General features: G+C 40.1%; 1 protein-coding gene across 3 annotated transcripts; it reads right to left on the bottom strand.

The window, feature by feature from the left end:
* Window positions 1-2525: 2525 nt before the first annotated feature.
* Window positions 2526-20149, bottom strand: LOC123745303 (putative ammonium transporter 3). 3 transcript variants are annotated; one of them, XM_045725707.2, is made up of 13 exons: window positions 18378-20149; window positions 17058-17174; window positions 16590-16652; window positions 12624-12859; window positions 11738-12017; window positions 9460-9617; window positions 9055-9196; window positions 8515-8690; window positions 8158-8289; window positions 7686-7781; window positions 7471-7559; window positions 6392-6569; window positions 2526-5497 (listed from the first exon to the last, which is right to left on the bottom strand). In XM_045725707.2, exons 2-13 carry the CDS (start codon window positions 17168-17170, stop codon window positions 5283-5285), a joined length of 1878 nt encoding a protein of 625 aa, XP_045581663.2. In that variant the 5' UTR covers window positions 17171-17174; window positions 18378-20149; the 3' UTR covers window positions 2526-5282. The 3 variants fall into 3 exon arrangements, with proteins under 3 accessions (XP_045581663.2, XP_045581666.2, XP_045581665.2); XM_045725710.2 differs by lacking the exons at window positions 17058-17174; window positions 18378-20149 and having other exon boundaries at window positions 16590-16994; XM_045725709.2 differs by lacking the exons at window positions 16590-16652; window positions 17058-17174; window positions 18378-20149 and adding an exon at window positions 13452-13594.
* Window positions 20150-22261: the final 2112 nt, after the last annotated feature.

Genomic DNA, 22261 nt, shown 5'->3' with positions numbered 1-22261 from the left:
TTCAAATTACTACTTTTTACACCGAAAATATGCCAATTACTGAAAACGGCGATGGGTCCTATTTTGCCCAAACCCCCCTGCAGTTTTCAAAATATCTGAAATGTCGGAAATTTGACTCCTGAGCGTGATTTTTGAGCCGAATTCTGACTCTGCACCTATTTTCATTTTCAAATTACGACTTTTTACACCGAAAATATGCCAATTACTGAAAACGGCGATGGGTCATATTTTGCCCAAACCCCCCTGCAGTTTTCAAAATATCTGAAGTGTCGGAAATTTGACTCCTGAGCGTGATTTTTGAGCCGAATTCTGACTCTGCACCTATTTTCATTTTCAAATTACGACTTTTTACACCGAAAGTATGCCAATTACTGAAAACGGCGATGGGTCATATTTTGCCCAAACCCCCTGCAGTTTTCAAAATATCGTAAATGTCCGAAATTTGACTCCTGAGCGTGGTTTCTGAGCTGAATTCTGACTCTCTGCACCTATTTTCATTTTCAAATTACGACTTTTTATACCGAAAATATGCCAATTACTGAAAACGGTGATGGGTCATATTTTGCCCAAACCCCCCCTGCAATTTTCAAAATATCTGAAATGTCGGAAATTTGACTCCTGAGCGTGATTTTTGAGCCGAATTCTGACTCTCTGCACCTATTTTCATTTTCAAATTACTACTTTTTACACCGAAAATATGCCAATTACTGAAAACGGCGATGGGTCATATTTTGCCCAAACCCCCCCTGCGGTTGTCAAAATATCTGAAATGTCCGAAATTTGACTGCTGAGCGTGATTTTTGAGCCGAATTCTGACTCTCTGCACCTATTTTCATTCTCAAATTACGACTTTTTACACTGAAAATATACCAATTACTGAAAACGGCGATGGGTCATATTTTGCCCAAACCCCCCCTGCAGTTTTCAAAATATCTAAAATGTTGGAAATTTGACTCCTGAGCGTGATTTTTGAGCCGAATTCTTACTTGAAGAGATGCCACAATCTTCCAGCCAGTTGTATCGATTAATTTATGTATAAATATCTTTGAATGTATGTTTGATTTGGAAATTATATTTATAAAATACGATTATTAGGTAGGAAGTATTTTTAGTTTAGGTCAAGATCCACAAGTAATTATTACTTGTGGATCCTCGGTAAGATCTACAAGTGTTTCCACGATTCAGTTTTTTTATTTTATTTAACAAGATTAGGTATATACAACAATGTGCAATCTATATTGGTGCGGAGTCTTGAAGTGGGTAGAATATATATTCTACCCACTTCAAGACTCCGCACCAATATAGAAGCATCAAGAAATATGGGCCAACAGGCCTTTTGCATTTACTTCCATTCTTCCCCTTTAACTTTACCCAATATTACCCAAGATTTCGTGTTCTATCTTGTGTTGAAAGTTTGTTTTCACCTCCTCCAAAACTGTTGTAACATATCACCTCACCCAAATGCAGGTATATAAAATGAAAAGCCATTTGAATTATAGCATAGTAAGAAATCTGTTTTAGTGTTTGCAGATTATAGTTGTGTGTGTGTAAATTAAAGTCTTTGAAAATGTAATAAGTTATTACGAAACACGTTCAAGTGTCGCGTCAGACTAGAAATAAAAATGAATTTTGGAGAACTGATTTTTCAATTACCATCGACAGTGAAAAGAACCATAAGAAATATTGAGAAAATTCGTGTTACAATTATTAATCTTACTTTTTCGGTCATATTTAATATATATATATATATATATATATATATATATATATATATATATATATATATATATATATGTCGTACCTAGTAGCCAGAACGCACTTCTCAGCCTACTATGCAAGGCCCGATTTGCCTAATAAGCCAAGTTTTCATGAATTAATTGTTTTTCGACTACCTAACCTAACCTAACCTAACTTTTTCGGCTACCTAACCAAACCTAACCTATAAAGATAGGTTAGGTTAGGTTAGGTAGGGTTGGTTAGGTTCGGTCATATATCTACGTTAATTTTAACTCCAATAAAAAAAAATTGACCTCATACATAATGAAATGGGTAGCTTTATCATTTCATAAGAAAAAAATTAGAAAAAATATATTAATTCAGGAAAACTTGGCTTATTAGGCAAATCGGGCCTTGAATAGTAGGCCAAAAAGTGAGTTCTGGCTACTAGGTACGACATATATATATATATATATATAGCTAGGCTATATATATATATAAACTAGACTGAACTAGCTAGGCTGTCACAGTCTGGTGGACTCTTTGTACTTACTGTCTCTGTATAGGTAGCTGGCTCTACCCTTACTTATCAGTTTTAAAAATAGACTCCACTCTGAGAGAATTCCAACCATCATTAATTTTATATATCGTACTGATGAAAAAGTGACGTAAATAGTTTAGTTTATTATGCAACGTATACCCATCGTGTGAAAGCTTATAGAAAGATGGTAGAAGTACACACATAGATATAACGGGGTCAGAAACTGAGCTTCAATATACCTGTTTTGCTAGACAAATAACATCAATGATGAACTATTACAGAGTTTATTAACATATACACCGACATTTAAGTTTTGGTTAGTTTAGCCTAGTCAGCTCATTAACGTACAATACAGATATGCCAGCCTAGTACATACTCCTTCCTCGAATAGTAAAATACAGGTTACAGTGGCACCTGACAGACTCTTAGCTGAACATATTTACCTATACAAATTTACAGTACAGATGTCATGAGAGATTGTTAGCGCACTTTACACAGATAAAAACCTTTACACAGAGGGTTCAGGTAATAAAACTGTGTTCCTTGGCTAAATAAATTTGTCAAGTTTTATTGTAATACTGTACTCTAAATACAGTACGTCTGTAGTTATTTATATAAATAAAGAACGTAATTTAGATATATATTGGGAATTTGTAGTGATTTGTAAGTTACAAGATGAGCAAGCTATCTTAACTTAAAACAACTAAAGAATTAAAACTATAGTGATTGAAGTATACACATTAATGAGAATTTGTTGTAGTTTGAAAGTTAACATAGTCATTCTAAAACCAAATTCTTAAAGCTAGTGAATGAAATATACATGAAGAATTTGAAGTGATGTGAAATCAAGGTATACATTGAAAACTTGCAGTGATTTACAAGTTAACAGTTAATTAAGTGTACTCACTTTTAAATTAAGTAATTTAAAGTGGTTTTGTGGTGAGCTTAAGGACTACTTACTGCACCGACCAGCAAGTGTATATACTTTGATCCTGTATATAAGTCAGGACTTAAGTAAGCTTTCAGTGTATATACAACTAAACAGAAGCAGATTACACCACTAGATCCGTGGACATATATACAGCTGACATGTTCAACAGGCAACAAAAATCATTCCTGAACTAAGTCGATTCTCATATGAGGAACGGTTAAGGGCCACAGGACTATCAACACTGCAAACCAGGCATGACAGGGCTGATTTAATGCAAACTTTTAAAATAATGAACAATTTGTTAGATGTTGATCCGGATAATTTCTTTAAAAGATCAGATGTAACACAAAAATAAGCAACGGTTTCAAACTCAAGAAGCCGCAATGCGGAGGATGCTTTTTCACCCAATAGGGTTATAAAACCATGAAACCGAAGTCGTAAGGCAAATGTTGGGGGGTAGGGGGGACCTTCGATAAGCCGCCGCCTTCCTGTCCTCGTCGAAACCACTGAAAATCTAGTGGCCCTCAGGTACACTCTAGTATGTTAACGACATACTTCGTTAAGGACATACTCCAGTTAACGACATCCTCTGTTTTAATCAGCGCGACAAGAACAGCTTGTCATAAAACTTTAAAGCTTGTTTTTCTGGCGTGAGAATTTTTTTTTATAAAAAAAATATGATGTTTGCGTCATATTAAATATGGCGATAGAAGTGTTGTGGTGTAGGGAGTTTTCCCAAATATTTCTAGCGCCCCCTCCTAGACAAGTTGATTGCCTGTACACTGCAAGAATGTCTACGTTGTACACTGGGCTCAAAACACGGAATATGTATTCCTGGAACACTGCAGAGTCACTCTTTTCATATGTATAAAAGCGAGACGATCGAAACAGAACCACAGTTGTACTCAAAATGCTGAAATATCAACTATAAAGCCAAATTCCCGAAAAGCCCGTGTCCAACACATATCAAAATAATCGTTGACTTCAACACTTCCCACATTCATCATTTACCTGATTTACCTGAGGGCCACTAACACTATAGTGGCCTCGACGAGGGCAAGAAGCCGGCGGTTTGTCAAAGGTTCCCCCCATTTGCCATGATTTTTTCCAGGAATGAACAAAATCTATATTTACAGACATATCTTATGTGCCAGTTAAATTCAACGCAAGTTAAAGTGACTTAGCTAAAAAGCATTAGGGTCCTGCAGTTCCTGAACCCATTATATGACAAATCTTTCAGACACCACCCACAGAATGGGTATGGGGGGTCCATAACAATTAACACTAACTCACTGGGATTCCACTCTTAACACTGTGTCGTAATAGAAGACATTGATGGTGTTACTCTGCAAATACCATACGCATAAATTATTATTTATGAGCAATTATTATTGCCCGAAACGTGTGCGTATTAGTGGCTTTAGGCACAGTATGTACTAGCTCTATCTAGAAATCCAACAATCTGTTTGTAACTCATCTTGTATGTATGTACTTTTACCTGAATAACCATTATTATTATTATTATTATTATTATTATTATTATATATTCTTATTAGTTAGCTATGTGGGATCAGGTTAGTTCATTTATTATGTACCCCATACCCATCTTATGGGTATGGGGTGCATAATAAATGAACTAAACTGATCCCACATATGTGTGGGATCTCTGGGGAAAACAGTATTTCAGTGTTCACAACGGAAATTCGCTTCCCAAGCAGGACGGGAATCCTGCCTGGGAATCGTTCAGGCAGGTAACCTCACTTACACATGATGTCTCAGTTTACCTATAAGTCAATATGTAGTAAGGAGTTATGCAACTGTTGTGGGTCGTTTCCTGGGTTAAGGTCAGTCGCTTAATAGCCTCGACGAATTTAGTATCTCTAATGTTTGACCATGGGGCCGAGAGTATAAAAACTCAAGATCTTTCATGTCGAAGGTTTCACAGTTGCAGACATAAGGGTTACCTGTGAAATTGAGATCATGTAGCAAATCACTTAGAATTTGACTTATTACACGTGAAAAATAACTTTGAATCCAAGATATGGTTGGAGGCGAGGTCGTGGGGAAGGCGGAGGTGTAAAAGGAACCCCAGCTTCATGTCCAGGCCCGGGCTGGCCCCTCTAGTGACTCCACTGGCGTGACTTCAATGGTAGAGGAATTTGACGTATCGGCAGAGGCTCTCCTGACGATGATTCTTGGGAGGAAAGAGGCCAGGAAGCTGGGGCGGGTTACCGGCTCCACCGCCTTGGAGACGGTGGACCCGCGACGAGCTTTCTTAGCTGCCATGTTGTCCAGTACCTGAACGTGACCTGAGAAAAAATGGTAGATTAAGAATATATAATGGCGAGGTAATGGCAGGTGAGGAGGGTGTAGGAGAGGCTAATGGTGGTGCACGTCACTGAGCTTAATAATATTTTACAACCTGCTGAGATGGGGAGGGAACAACAGAAAATACAAATCACTCTTGTAAGAGTAGGTCTATATACAAAATATTTGCGCACCCTCTTCTACACAGAAGCAATTAATTTAATACATGATTAAATAAGAGTTCGCAACAGTAATCTGAATATACCTGTGACCGGTACTTGGACTTAATTGTGGCACCTTTCCTGTTAATTGAGTTTATTTGTACACGTGCGGCATTTCTCACTCCAGTAAGTTGCGAGTTTATTGCAAGCATTCTGAAGTAAGATAACTTTCAATGTATATAATATAAGCCAGTCTCGGAAGCTGACATGTTCCACTACATCTTTGCAACAGTAGATGGTTTGGATATATCAATCCTTGGAATTTTGACATTGGAGTCAGAATCCACTATTCACTGAAAGTTACACAAGTGGAAACGTCAGAAAAACAAAGCCAACCAAACACTAGGAATACTTAAACGAACATTTAACTTCAAGGACAATAAGGAAGTTATTCGAGTGTATAAATCTGTGGTGCACCCCAACTTGGATTATTGTGTTACAGCATGGGAGACCTCATCCTAAGAAATATATATCTTCTTTGGAGAAAGTATTTTTTTACTTTTTTTACTTTTTTACTTTTTTGACTCTTAACAGTCCTAATTTTAAAACTTGTAATTATTTACACAACCAAAATATTTGTGAACTACTCATGCTAATGTTTTGGAATGGAGTTTCTAAACGTTTAATTTAAAACATGACAAACAGCTGAGAGAGCCTGCCATGAGCTGGACATACAAGGGTTGTCGCCCTGGGGCCGGACGTCGCTGTAGTCGTTGCCATGGTGCTCCAGGCCCAGCACCGACACCGCCCTCGATACCCCGATGCTCCTCCGGTAGATGGCGTGTTCGGCGAAGTCGGCCCCGACCAGCTCCTCCCACTCCGTCATGCGGATTGGGAAAAACTTGTTGACGAGCTAAACCACATAGAAAGAGTTCTTCAGTTAGATATTAAAAAGTCAGTGGAACGTGGAATGTCAACAATGATGTTATCGTTCTATTATTTTTTGTATTTAAAAGCGTTGATATTATTTTAAGAACACAGTGAGAATAGCACCGGCCGCCTAATTTATGGTACAAGGAAATATCACTGACTAATCTATAACCAAAGTTAAAAATATTAGATTAGTGTATAGATGGTATGCGAAACAAAAAGGTGAAATTGGATGAGATATACATAGGCACTCCACTTATAATCAAAATAATACTACTTAAAACAATTAAATGAACACCACAAATGGTAGGAAGGCTGGCAAATGCCTTTTAATATCGAAAAATGCAAGACTTTGCATGTGGGGCATAACAATGCACAACACAACTACTAAATCATCAACATTACCTTGCATCAGATTGATGAAGAAAAGGACCTTAGAGTCAGATCAACCAAGTTGATTTTTATTATTTCATTTTGTGATAAATTTCATTATTTCATTCAAATGACAATTAGGACATTTTATTTAAGTAAATTCTCAAAATATCTGGAAATGACATCTAACACAGCAATCTATCTTATTTCTAACTTTGAAGCCTAATCTAATCTCTCACAAATTAATGGATGATTAATCTACTTTCACAGTGAAAGTAAACTGCTGAATGTACTGTATATAGACTGAATTTTGTAACTAGCTCATCAAGATTGTAACTTGCTTAGCTAAATGAATTGTGGGGTTCAGTCCCTGAGCCCATTATGTGCCTCTGTAACCCTTTCCACTACCGCCCACAAGATGGGTATGGGGTGCATAATAAATGAACTAAACTAACTAAACTATAGACTGAGCAATACACGTGTATACATAAACTGTGAAAGACGGTACTCACGAAGAGAATAATGAAAGTGGTGCTGGTGGACCACACAACGATGGCCAGACACGCCAGAGTCTGAATACCCAGCAGGTAGAAGCCTCCTCCTGCAGCACAAGACGCTTTTTGTTATTATTAACATTATTATTATGATGCCTACTATTATCGTCATTGTTATTATTATTATTATGGTTAATGTCAGTACCCCAACACCAGTAACTGGAGTGGCTTGCCTCTGAAGAGTCCATCTTTGCCGCCTGTCAAGCCGATCAGTTTATCTGCCTTAACAAAGAGTCCGATGGCGATCATGGCCCAAAACCCACACACACCTACAACACCAGAAATACACAACACAATCATCTCACACAGTATTCTTGTGCTTATCTTATCCAGTATATTACAAGGGAGAAATATTGCAAGGTAGACAATGCTTAATTGTTATCTTAAGAGCCTTCGTGCTGTGCAAAAATGTACTTACTACTCACCCTCCAACATATGTACTTTAACAAACCTTCGTGTCTTCTTGTATATGAATGAATGAATAAATAAATAAATAAATAAATAAATAAATAAGTTAGGAAGAGAAGGGAATCATGCGCTTTGATATTAGTCAAGAGGGATTTATTTACGTTTACGATATTAAGATAAGAGAATTGTAATTTTGTAAATTGTACGTAGTTTCAAAGTTAAGAGCTCGGGACGTACCGTGGACGGAAGTGGCGCCTACGGGGTCATCAATGTGGAGCTTGTCAAAGAGCGGCATGGCCATCACTGCGATGACTCCCCCTACTATACCAACGAAGAGGGCTTCCCAGGTAGTGAAGAGCGCACAACCAGCTGGGGAAAGAAACTCTAAAACCTGCACCGACCGTACCAATTCCTGACTCGCCAGCCCGTTCTTACGATTTAACACTCCACTAAAATATGATTTACCAAATCAAAAATGTTCGAACGTGAGCAACACAAGGTACCTGCCTCCCCAGCACCATTAGTATCCCTCCAGGATCCACAGCGCGGGCGACTGTGCTACTCCAATACTGTATATAACATGCAGACGCCCACCTGTGATGCTGACGAGCGCACCCAGAATGCTGTTGACCACGTCACCGATCTCCAGTCTGCGGTTCTTGTACCAGGAGAGACTCATTCCGGCAAGACCCCCGCCGATGCTGGATTGGATGGTGACAACTGCCGTCCGTGCTGCGTACTTCCACTTGTCTCCCGTGATGCCGAAGGTGCTGTAAGCAATACAAGTGTAAGGTTAGAGATGGCGAAAGCAAGAAAGAACAAGTGGGAAGATTCGTCTAAATGATAAAAGAAAAGTAATGACAAGCTTTACCATACAACAAAAACAAAATAAAGTTGTTGGTCTCCTCGTATTGAATATTAATTATGTATTATCTTTTCTCAAATTTCTAGTTACTCTATAGTCTATACCATAAACTTAATTTTAGATATTATTTTCTACCAGATGAAGCCAAGTTATGCAGTCATCCTTCAAATACAATCGCCAACCTTTGACTTCTTTACAAGTATTTCATCTTATTAATCTCATCGTTTCCTCCAGTACAAATATTTGTCATTAATTTTGTGTAGTGTTACCTGCCGCAGTTGAAGCCTAGCCAGCCCCACCAGAGCATGAACATGCCTAGGATGGCGTTGGTGGGGGATCCCATTGGCAACGGGTTTTCGTTATTGTCATAGCGGCCAATCCTTGGACCCACCATCGCTGCCGCCACCAGAGCTGTGACGACACAAGCAGAAACTATAAGTATCGTAGAGAGGGTTTTGAATCATAATGACAATTAAACGAGCTGTTGAGAAAGTTTACCTATATTAAAGATAAATAATGAAAAAAAATAAAGAATACTAGAAATACTCTTGTGAACCAGCCATTGCAAGCTGCAAACAACAAGAACACGTTTCCAAAATTGTTAAAATTAAGCTTAACTCCAAGGTTACTGCAAGGTAAGCTTTGCAATGACCAACTTAGGTACAAGATCATACCAGATGATCCTCCGCAGAGATGGACGCCACAAGACCCAGCGATGTCCACGGCTCCCAGCTTGAAGAGGAAGCCATGGGAGCCCCATAGCCAGCCAGCGGGCACGCAATATACTATTGTGTTCACCGCCGAGAACACCACATACGCCATGAAGTTGAACCTGTCGGAGAGTGACACCCATCGTGAGTTAATACAGGAACTCTCGTTTGTTGGCAGATGAGAGGTATCGGATGTGTAAATGTTGTGGTCGATTGATTATCTGAATCATAATCTGAAGCCTTATTCGTAATTAATATATACAAATTGTTATTTTTCTGACTGTACTGAACAGGTAAACAGCTGTAAAAAAACTAAACTTTCAGCTGAAACATATTGGCAAAACATATAACTAAAATTGTAATAATGAGACTTACATTATAAATATAGTTGTACAAAATTAGTTCCCATGGACCACCTCTGTTTGCAATATAACCAGTGCAATATGACAGACTATTCACAGTGGAAATCGACAGGATAATATAGCTTAGAGCCACAAACATAGAATTCAAGTGAATTCTACCGGACTATTTGTCGTGCCTAACCCAATTTGTTAGGCAGAGAATTAAAGTATGATTCCAGACATAAACACAATCACCAAATAGTTTTTTTTATTTAACATTGTATATAATGTCATCAGGTCTACACCAGCAGATTCAGTGACTGGAATTAATCAAACTATCTGTGACAACAGCACTTGTAACAAGGACGTACAGGACTTGCTGTAAACTGCGTGTTAGCAACCCATCTCTTTTTGTCAGTAATATCTTAACAATGTCAAGGATCCAGTTGCGGATATGCGGATATTCCTGATTTCTGTTCTGACTAGTTATTTTATTAAACCTGCTGTTCTGCTACACCATTATACCTGCTGTTCTGCTACACCATTATACCTGCTGTTCTGCTACGCCATTATACCTGCTGTTCTGCTACACCATTATACCTGCTGTTCTGCTACACCATTATACCTGCTGTTCTGCTACGCCATTATACCTGCTGTTCTGCTACGCCATTATACCTGCTGTTCTGCTACGCCATTATACCTCCTGTTCTGCTACGCCATTATACCTGCTGTTCTGCTACGCCATTATACACATCACATATTCCTTGGTTAGATTTTACAATCCTGTTGATATTTATGGCAAAGATAAAGCGGCCAGTGAAAAACGAATGTCTGAAAACCAAGAGCAAATCCTATTAGCTAGATTTGTGACTTCCTTATGAGAAAAAGGCATAATTTGCCTATTAGTTCCTAGAAGTGTAAATGAGGACCTGAAGCCTGACAGCAAGTGGCAGTGAACACGAGGGGGGACCTCAACGGTGTTTACATTTCGCAGATTCGTAGCTATACAAACCGAGACCCTGCCAGGGCCAGATTCACGAAAGCACTTACGCAAGCACTTACGAACGTGTACATCTTTCCTCAATCTTTGATGGCTTTGGTTACATTTATTAAACAGTTTACATGCATGAAAACTTCCCATTCAACTGTTGTTATTGTTATTAACAGCCTCCTGGTGCTTCGGAGCTCATTAACTGTTTAATAATTGGAAACAAAGCCGCCAAAGATTGAGAAAAGATGGACAGGTTCGTAAGTGTTTGCGTAACTGCTTTAATAATAATAATAATTTTTATTTAGGTAAGGTACATACATAAAGAGATTTTACAAAGTTTGTTGGCTTTATAGATAGAGCTAGTACATACAATGCCTAAAGCCACTATTACGCAAAGCGTTTCGGGCAGGTGAATCGAATCGAAAGAGCTTCGTGAATCTGGCCCCAGATTGTTAAATAATTGCACGTTTGACCAGGTGTTAAGATGACCAAGCTCACTTGGCATCTCCTTTGTCCTGACTTTCAAGTATGGATACAGTTAAGCTCATCAGAGCTTTCAAGGATCAAAGTTAGATCATCAGAGCTCCTGAGAAGTTAAGAAGCCGGCCATTAGGCCAATAAACGATATAATGATCACTTGGGCAAGTTATTATTATTATTATTGAGAACATCAGTAGGAGTCATGGAGAAGACTCGAATCTGCACACTGGATTCTACTGGCAACTGCTGATTTTCCCATTGATACATCACGTTAATGTGAATTATTTGTATATTATTATTATTGCTGATGTTGTATTGTCATTACAATTCCTGGATGATATTTTATCAAGACCTGAATGGTGGTATAATATACAATATAAAATATGAAGTAACAAATTATTTTCCTTAATATATTTCTTGACGTCCTCACCTTTCAGCGATAGCCCCGGACACTATGGTGGTCGCTGTGGTGGCGAAGGAGAGCTGGAAGAAGAAAGTGGTATAGATGGTGCCCATACTCTCCTCACTGGGGTTGATGGCAAAGTCGCCCCAGCCGCAGAACGGGTTGGTCCACTCCGACTTGCCGAAAGAGAGGGCGTAGCCGAAGAGCCAGTAGGTGAAGCCTCCCAGCACCACGTCCACCACGTTCTTCACCATGATGTTTGTCTCGTTCTTCATCGACACACACCCGGACTCCAGTAGACCGAAGCCTAACCACGTGACACGAGGATGTGGAAGATTATCATGATTTTCTGTGTTTATTTTGCTCCGTAGTTCTCCTCTACTTATTTAATCAATAGATTATATCTTCCAAATTAAATAGAGTCAAATAATATTTAAAACGTCTTAATGAGAAACAAAGAATTTCATGTTATTATTTATATTTTAATTACTGTTGTGAGTTCTCATACTAAAAGAGGAAGTAGTAACAATTTCCTGGCGAAGAATTTACATAACATTTATATAAAATTACATTTATGACATTTTTGATAACGCTGTATTTTAAAAGTAAAAACTACATGTATATCGATGTAAACTTATGTATACCCGTTGGTGGAACATGAAGTATTTATTGACCAGACAAGCTTGTGTCCGAGGTGTCTGTTAACACCTGTCACGCTACCCTGGCCTTCAGGGAATGTTTTAAACACCTGTCAAACTAATTTAGTCTGCGAGGAGTGTGTTCGCTCACACTGAACTGTACGGGAGGGTTCTGAACGTGTCATGATCCTACTTGCCTGTCTTCTGGCCTCACCTAACTGTCTCCTAACCTCTCCTGCCTGTACTGGCCTCTCTTGAATACATCATGGCTTCACCTGACTGCATGGTGAAGATGATGAAGGTGGCTGTCAAGATCCAGGAGGCATCGTTGCCAAAATCCTCCGTATCCTCGAAGACACCGCCGCCCCTGGAGGTCACGTTGCGGGTGGCGTTGTAGGTGCCGTTGAGGCCAAAGATGGCGAACGGGTCCGTTATATTGACCAGGTACAGTTCTTGCAAGCTGCTCTCGTCGGCCGCCATGGCGTTCACCTCCGGCGACATTGCTTCACTCCTGATATATATATATATATATATATATATATATATATATATATATATATATATATATATATATATATATATATATATATATATATGACAATGTCAGACCACGGAGGAAAAATGAAACAGGAAATTTCCTGTTTCATTTTTCCTCCGTGGTCTGACATTGTCACATTCTTAATCACGTGTTTATTTTCGTGATATACACACACATATATATATATATATATATATATATATATATATATATATATATATATATATATATATATATATATATTGGTAGCAGTCTTTCTTGTAAATATGTATATGTTTATATATACACTCGATGCACATATACACAGTGCATCGAGTGTATCATAAATGTATTTCATAAGTATAGTGTTAAGTGTAAAGAAGTCTTTGAGAATGTAAGAAGCCCTTACGAAACGCTTCTAAGCGTCAGACCATTAATAAAAAAAAATGAATTTTGGAGAATTGATATTTCCATTACCACCGACAGTGAAGAAAAACATAAGAAATATTGAAAAAATTCGTGTTAGAATTATTAATCTTACTTTTTTGGTCATATTCAACAACATATATATATATATATATCGAACCTGCGATCCCTGATTGTGAGTCGAGAACGATGTCAACTGTTCTATGTTATCACCATTGACACGTCATTCCTGCTCCACGTGCGCCTCACTATACGCTCTCACGAAGAAAAGCTTAAAAAAACACTAGTGTATCGACCAGCAGAGCTCCTCGGTGAGAGACTGGGTGGGGGCATCCCCCCCCCCCACCACATGACCTGAGGGGGGGTGGGGGATGGCCTGTAAGGAGGGGGGGGGCCCTATAGGTGGGGGAGGGGCACGATGGGGGGTGTGATGACCTGTGGGTTGGGGGGGGATAGAGTGCCTGTTTTGCAGAATTCAGATCAAATATTAACACGCAGAGATTATTCAGTGTTTAATACTATGTAATGTAGTTTAAAATTAGTATAATTTACAGATTGTAAAAGTGCTAGATGTCTGTTAATATGTTCATTATGTGACCTACTGTTCTCACTGTTCAGACGTTCCTCTATAGGAACTAGCGAGGAGACAAGGATGCTTAATATTAACTGTGGAAAGTTTTCTTGGGATAACAACCACAGGGTCGAACTCCTGATCCTCCCCAGGATGCAACCCTACAACAGTTGACTAACTCTCTATTACCTATTTACTGAAGAGACGTATTAGATGATAGGAAACGTGGCCAACCATTTTATTCCCGCCTGGGATTCGAATCCGCGATTCCTGATTGTGAATCGAGAATGAACCCAGCTGTACTATCGAGACCCATTATAGCGAGTTAGTTCTGCATTAACCATTTATTGTAAACCCATTAATGATATTTCAGTCACCATGAAACTTTTAACATTTAAAAAAATGGACACAGAGGAAGCTGCCGATATTCAGAAAATGACTACGGCATCTGACGGAATTTTCTTTTAATCCTCGCGTGACCCAGTTCCGGCTCCCAAAACATGATGCATATATGATGGTGCATGGCGGCCCTCCTGGCTCGTGTAGCCTTTACCCTTGTACACCGAGACAATGCGGGAGTCATGATTCTTGAACAATAATATAGAGGCAGCGATAAACCTCGTGATGGGAAGGTCATATGTACGTGTAGTCTCGCGATGGGAGGGTCATATGTACGTGTAGCCTCGCGATGGGAGGGGTCATATGTACGTGTAGTCTCGCGATGGGAGTGGTTATATGTACGTGTAGTCTCGCGATGGGAGGGGTCATATGTACGTGTAGTCTCGCGATGGGAGGGGTCATATGTACGTGTAGCCTCGCGATGGGAGGGGTCATATGTACGTGTAGCCTCGCGATGGGAGGGTCATATAGTGTATCCTAGTGATGAGAAGGTCATATGTACGTGTAGCCTCGTGATGGGAGGGTCATATAGTGTATCCTAGTGATGAGAAGGTCATATGTACGTGTAGCCTCGCGATGGGAGGGTCATATAGTGTATCCTAGTGATGAGAAGGTCATATGTACGTGTAGCCTCGCGATGGGAGGGTCATATAGTGTATCCTAGTGATGAGAAGGTCATATGTACGTGTAGTCTCGTGATGGGAGGGGCATATTTACAAAAACAAATCAACTCTGACTAAAAATCAGATGAGAACATAAAATATAAGGCACCCCTTGTTTGTGGTTCACAATTTGCTCACAACCCGTCCACAATTACGAATATTTATAATTCCATGTCCACAAATTTCACGTGTCTTCACCGCGCTCCTTTTCCCGGGCTCTTGTACAATATGAAGTCATAGGAGAGGCCATCCGCAGTGATCTCTCGTGTCTGTGTTTGACCTGATGACTTTATTATGATCCGCAATCCTTTCGCCCTCCCTCTCTTCTCTTTCCTTTCCCCCCTCTCTCTCTCTCTCGCTTCTGTTCTCCCTCCCACTTTTTTTCTCCACCTTCTTTTTCGTTTTTTATCATTTCCTTCCTTTCTCTCTTCCCCATCCCTCGGGGAAGAGAGAAAGGCGCCAGAAAGTTAGTTCTCTCTCCCTCCTCCTCAATCTCTCACATACTCCTTCCCTGCCATTATTTCTCTCCCTTTCCCGTCCTCTCTTCTCTCATCGTCCCGTTCTCTCTCTCCCTTCTTCCTATTATGTCGTCCTCAGTACCTCCCTCCTATTTTATACCCTCCCTGCCTCCCAGTCTCTCTTCTTTAATCCCACCCTTCCATTCTCTCTTCCTCCTATTATCTCTCTCTTTCTCTCCCTCCCATACTCTCCTACCGTCCTGTTTTCTCTCTCCTTCCCTCCCTCTTGTTCTCTATCCCTCATAATCTCTCCCCATCATATTTTATTTCCCATCTTGTGGGCACAATATCAAAGAGTAACGTTAATTCAATGTTGGATTAATATTACTCTTGGATATCGTGCCCACTGGGTAGAGGGTGAAAGATGATGGAATAATGTTAATTCTACGTTATCGACGTGTAATCAACATCAGTATCAGTTCAAAAATCTGCTGAAAAATCCTGTGGGCAATCACAATCAAACCCACATTTCAGACTTCATAGAAGTCGCTGGGATTCGGAATAGTAGCCGAACCTTTTTAAAGAAGGGAAATGGGGGTTGACCCCAACCAACCTATGGCACTCTCCATACAATCACAAGTTACCCGCAAAGTTTTGCGTGGCTAGCCCCAAACGCCTGGCCTCGCCTGGATTCGAACACAGACAGCCAGGAGCACCGTGCACCTTAGCGTATCAAGTACTTTAGGCGCTAGAGTTGCTCAAGTTGACCATCAAGCGGTGTCGGGTGTTGAGGAAATAGTCCACGACTACCAACACTTTAGTACAGTCAGTTGTGGTCTAGCGGCAAAAGTACTTGATACGCTAAGGTTAGGTTAGGAGGCTAGGTAGTCTAGGTTAGGTAGACGGTAGGACGACATGGTATCCTGTCCTCGATAACGAGAATTAATTATTTATTGTAGTATGGCTTTTTCCTGACTGGACTTGATGCAATCAGTAGTGCACTGTGTCAGTCTGAACACACACACCACCGCTAAAACTTCCCGACATTATTATTTGAGGAAAAAAAGTACACAAAGCAATAATAGAAATATACACATAATATATATTAAATATATGCTTATGATGTGAATAAACGAATAGTTGTGGTTGTTATTGTTGAATTGTTGATAATAGGGGTGGTTAACAAGAGGAGCCATAGCTATACTCACTTGTCTGCCAGCAGCTGCTGTGAGAGGTTCAGGATCTCCTCCAGCACCCAGGACGTTGACCCTCTGACGCCGACACACCAGCAAGCAAACGGTTAAAACAACACCAACAGGATAACAATCTCAGAGAAATACAGTTCAATAACTGAGTATTAAACAACAAAATTACATATTTCTCAGTTTTGCAACTTGCTTAGCTAAATGAATTGTGGGGTTCAGTCCCTGAGCCCATTATGTGCCTCTGTAACCCTTTCCACTACCGCCCACAAGATGGGTATGGGGTGCATAATAAATGAACTAAACTAAACCAAAGGATCATAAACCAATAATTTAATTTTTACTTATTACTTATTTCCATTAGCTGTTTTTGATAGTGCAGACACAACTTCGGGACTGAAACAAGGAAGATAAGATGCATAGTGGTAAAAATTTTGAATTCGATTTTTGAATACACTGGGTAAGGAGGCAGACCTGTCGGGCCAGAGGGTGTGGGCGGCCTGTGGCGGCTTGGCAGCATCATGGCCTCTGGAGCTGGAATGGGCTGGTGTGGCGCCACCCTCCTCTTTCCGCTCCTTCCCTGTCATTAATCTGTATGGAAACACCTACAAATGCAACATACTTAAAGTTGTTTTAAGTGTCACACACACACACACACCGGAGCCGGTGGCCGAGCGGACCACGTGATCCTGTGGTCCGGGGTTCGATCACGGGCACCGGCGAGAAACGATGGGCAGAGTTTCTTTCACCCTATGCCCCTGTTACCTAGCAGTAAATAGGTACCTGGGAGTTAGTCAGCTGTCACGGGCTGCTTCCTGTGTGTGTGTGTGTGTGTGTGTGTGTGTGTGTGTATGCCCGAAACGCTTTGCGTAATAGTGGCTTTAGGCATTGTATGTACTAGCTCTACCTATAAGTCAAACAATCCTTGTAAATATTTATTGTATGTATGTACCTTACCTAAATAAAATTGTATTGTATTGTATTGTATTGTATTCACCTAGTTGTGTTTGCGGGGGTTGAGCTTTGCTCTTTCGGCCCGCCTCTCAACTGTTTACTAACTACTTTTTTTTTTCCCCCATACACCACACACACACACGCCCCAGGAAGTAGCCCGTGACAGCTGACTAACTCCCAGGCCCTGAAGCTACATAAACACCCTATACAATTCCCCCACGAAGTGGCAAGGGGAGTTAGGGGACAACAATAAAAACTAAGTACTACCTAATAAACTCTAACCTACCTTACCCCCTAAATGTCAACCCATGTCTTGCTATTTTCAAACAATACTGTTTGTTGATCAACTGGTCTAACGGCTGATTTCTGCCATGTTCCCCCCCCCCCAACCTTTTAAACTCAATTTTTGCTTTAATCTCAATTAGTATTAAGTTTTAGTCTAAGTGTTTTTGCCCCACACCTTACCTGAAAAACTGTACAGTATGTATTAGTGGCTTTAGGCACTGTATGTACTAGCTCTATCTAGAAATCCAACATTGTGATTGTAACTCATCTTGTATGTATGTACTTTTACCTGAATAAACATTTTATTGATTTGATTTGAATCTTTCAAAAACTTGACAAAAAAATCCGTACCCCAAGTTTTCCTCTTATGGTGAAACAAACTATTGATAATAAATATGTGCTTACTAAAGAACTTTCAAAATCTGAAATTTTTATAAATGAAGCATGAGATATAGGTCTATACCACCTGAGCAGGCCTAACTAGGCTGTTAATTTTCCGGGGGGAAATTGTATAACCGGGTTTCGTTTGCATACAAGTGCACATGCAAATCTTACCGTAGTTGCTGAGTAGAGCACAATCCTTCCGTCCTTGATTGAAAAAATACTATAGAAACCTATAATATTGAGCCGATGGCGAAAATTTTGAACATTTCCACAATGCTGAACTCAAATGCCTGCCAACGAAACCCCGTTTGTGGGTTACTTTGGCTGCACGTTGACAACGGAGTGACCGGTGAGCGCTTGTACAATATCTTGCGAGTTAGGAATGTCCGCTACTGTCGTAAGATGTCGCGGTTTAAAAATTGAATCAAAACACAGAAAGATAGAACTCAAGATACGTCTGTATTTGCTGATTTGATTAGGATTTGGTGTAATATTTCCGTCTCCATCTCTCGATGAGTTCATCCCAAGTGAAATTCTGTTGACTTTACTGAGGCTTATCATCCCAACATCAGTGATTATGTTGTAATTTCATATACAACTTATCAACTTCTTCTACTAAGGTAGTTTGAATTGAGAGTTTTGATTCTACATCAGTCTTGTGATAAGGATGTCTTCCACATAAACTGGTGTGATAATCTTAGCCCCTTATTTAGTATTTGCTCGGCCTGCGTCCTCCACCAGTTGACTATGGTCAGCCACTTGTACGTGTCTTGGTACACTTCTTGTATTCTCTTCACGCTTCTTGCGTCTTCTCCACACACTTCTTGCGTCCTTTCAACACTTCTTGCGTCCCCTCAATACTTCGTGTGTCATCTCCACACTTATTGCGTCCTCTCCACACTTATTGCGTCCTCTCCATGCTTCTTGCGTCCTCTACGCTTCTTGCGTCCTCTCAACACTTCTTGTGTCCTCTCCTCACTTATTGCGTCCTCTCCATGCTTCTTGCGTCTTCTCTACACTTCTTGCGTCCTCTCCGGACACTGGGGGCCACGACAGGGTGCAAGGGCCACCACCGGTAGCCTCGTCACTCCGTATCTGTTATTGATGACACAGCTGCGCTCTTAAATGGTCTCTGACTAACCCAACATTGCACGGATTTAAAAACAATAGTATTTACAGTTAGTGAAAAAGGTGCTTCATTGATTATCAATATATGGAGTCTTTTGGGGTCCACGACTAAATTTGTGTGTGACACGCAAGATGTGAGGTTTGTATTTACTATTTGTACCTACAGTATCCAGCTGTTAGCTCTTGGTCCCCGCTTTTCTAACTATATGTTGTCGAATGTACTGATTCCCAACCTTATTATATTTGAGTCTTCTATTACATCTTCTACATATTTCTCTCTCTCACATACATGCCCAGAATGCAGCCCGAAGCAGCTGCCAAACTTTCTGGTACTATTTTTTACTGCTAGGTGAGCATTACCATCTTTCATCTGAGAGATGTCAGATGAAAGAAACTGCATTTCTTTTTGCCTTGTTCGGGAATATAACTCGGGCACTCAGTCCAATCGGCTGAGAGGATGTGTGTGTGTACTCCCCTAGTTGTGCTTGCGGGGGTTGAGCTCTGACTCATTGGTCCCGCCTCTCAACTGATGTACAGGGTCCTGAGCCTATTGGGCTCTCATATCTACGTTTGAAACTGTGTATAGAGTCAGCCTCCACCACATCACTGCCTAATGCATTCCATTTGTCAACTACTCTGACACTAAAAAAGTTCTTTCTAATATCTCTGTGGCTCATTTGGGCACTCAGTTTCCTCACATCAACAATGCTTTAGCATGAGTATCACAGCCTAACGCTTAGTGAACGACTGACTATACTGGTATAATTACATATACAGTTATAAACTTGTATGAGCTTGTATACGAGTGACTCCCTCTCCACCTCTCCTTAACATATGGCTTGTGTCCTGCTGAGGAAGCATGACATTATAGAGTGAAGCAATAAAAGCTGACTGGTGTATTGTTATATAGATTTGTATATTGATATATTTGGATATAACACAGACGCTGTGTGTGTGTACTCGCCTAATATTACCTTGAGAACATAGTGCCAGATCTGGGTCTCCTCAGTTACAGCATTTAGTCTTAAATTACAGTGGCTCTCAGTGTATGTATCTAAGTGGCTGCAAATGTATGTAACAAATAATTTGACTTCAAATTAGTTATTACTCAAAGCAGATTTTTTGTTATTTCCTAATACAATAACTAAATGCTCGAGTTAAAGTACCTGACACCTGATAGTCGTTTGTGATCATTTAACTTCTGAAATTAGTCACGTGTAGTGCCGTCACCTGGCCCCACCTGTATTTTATGTAGAGCCGCCAGCTGGCGCCACCTGCATCTGACGTGGAACCAAAATCTGGCTCCACCTACATCTAATGTAGAACTATCTAGCCCCACCTACATCTGATGTAGAACCACCATCTGGCACCACCTACATCTCATGAAGAACCACCATCTGGCGCCACCTACATCTCATGAAGAACCACCATCTGGCGTCACCTACATCTGACGTAGAACCACCATCTGGCGCCACCTACATCTGACGTAGAACCACCATCTGGCGCCACCTACATCTGATGTATAACCAACATCTGGCACCACCTACATCTGATGTATAACCACCATCTGGCGCCACCTACATCTGATGTATAACCACCATCTGGCACCACCTACATCTGATGTATAACCACCATCTGGCGCCACCTACATCTGATGTAGAACCACCATCTGGCCCCACCTACATCTGATGTAGAACCACCATCTGGCACCACCTACATCTCATGAAGAACCTACATCTGACGTAGAACCACCATCTGGCGCCACCTACATCTGACGTAGAACCACCATCTGGGCCCACCTACATCTGATGTACAGCCGCCAGCTGGCGTAACGTCTTTTGTAATGCAGGCAGCTAGTGTTATTGTCACCAGTCTCATGTAGAGCCACCAGCTGGCGTTATCAGCCAAATGATCGAAGCCAATTCCGCCATTTTTACTATCACTAGGTTGACGTCTTGCTACAAGACCGCCACCCCCCCCCCATGCCAAGGACTTTCCAATCTATTTCACCCAAAAAATTTCTTAGGCTATTAAAACCAGCTTTTCTGAAATCTGGCACTTTACCAGAATTTTCTCCTACAAATCTATTACATTCTATGCTATATCTGTTTCGATGTCATTACATAATTTGTCTCTCCCGGTTAGTTAACAGTCTAAAATATTATTTTTCCCAAGTTGGTTCCTTAATGTGTTGCTTAAGGAAGCAATCGTCAATTAATTCTAGAATTCTGCTTCATTATTCCATTTTGTTAAGCCAGTTTATTCCATTAAAATTAAAGTCACCCATGACACAACAACCCGTTCTCGCAAATTTAATAAGTCAATATTGACTTATTAAATATGTGCATAGGTGACATACTTAACATAATAGATACCCTTAAAAAGATTCATAGAAAACACCGACCTTACCTAACCTACTTAGTATGTTAAGATAAGCATCTTATTGCTTCGTAATTACAATTATTACCTAACCTATAATAGGTATAGGTTAGGTAATAATTGTAATTACGAAGCAATAAGATGCTTATCTTAAGATACTAACAAGGTTAGGTAAGGTCGGTGTTTTCTATGAATCTTTTTAAGGGTATCTATTATGTTTAGTATATCACCTATGCACGTAGTTAATAAGTCAATATTGACTTTACGAATTTGCGAGAACGGGTTGGACACAAATACTGTTAGACCTAGATACTCTAGACATTTCCTTCCATAGATGCTTTGCTTCCATTCTAAGTTTGGTGGCCTGTATATAGCTCCTATTATAAGATCTTTAGCTTTTTCGTTTAATTCTAGCCAAACAGCTTCTGTGTGGGGCTCAGTTTTGATTCCCTCTTTGGGACTACATTTCAAATTTTCCCTAACAAATATGACTACTTCCCCTCCTCGTCTAATGTGTGTGAAATAGTTTAAATCTGTTTATTTGATAT

This window comes from Procambarus clarkii, chromosome 44 (assembly GCF_040958095.1).
Source record: "Procambarus clarkii isolate CNS0578487 chromosome 44, FALCON_Pclarkii_2.0, whole genome shotgun sequence".
Taxonomy (NCBI): domain Eukaryota; kingdom Metazoa; phylum Arthropoda; class Malacostraca; order Decapoda; family Cambaridae; genus Procambarus; species Procambarus clarkii.
The sequence above is the reverse complement of the archived record's forward strand: the minus strand, read 5'-3'. Positions and strand labels throughout refer to the sequence as shown.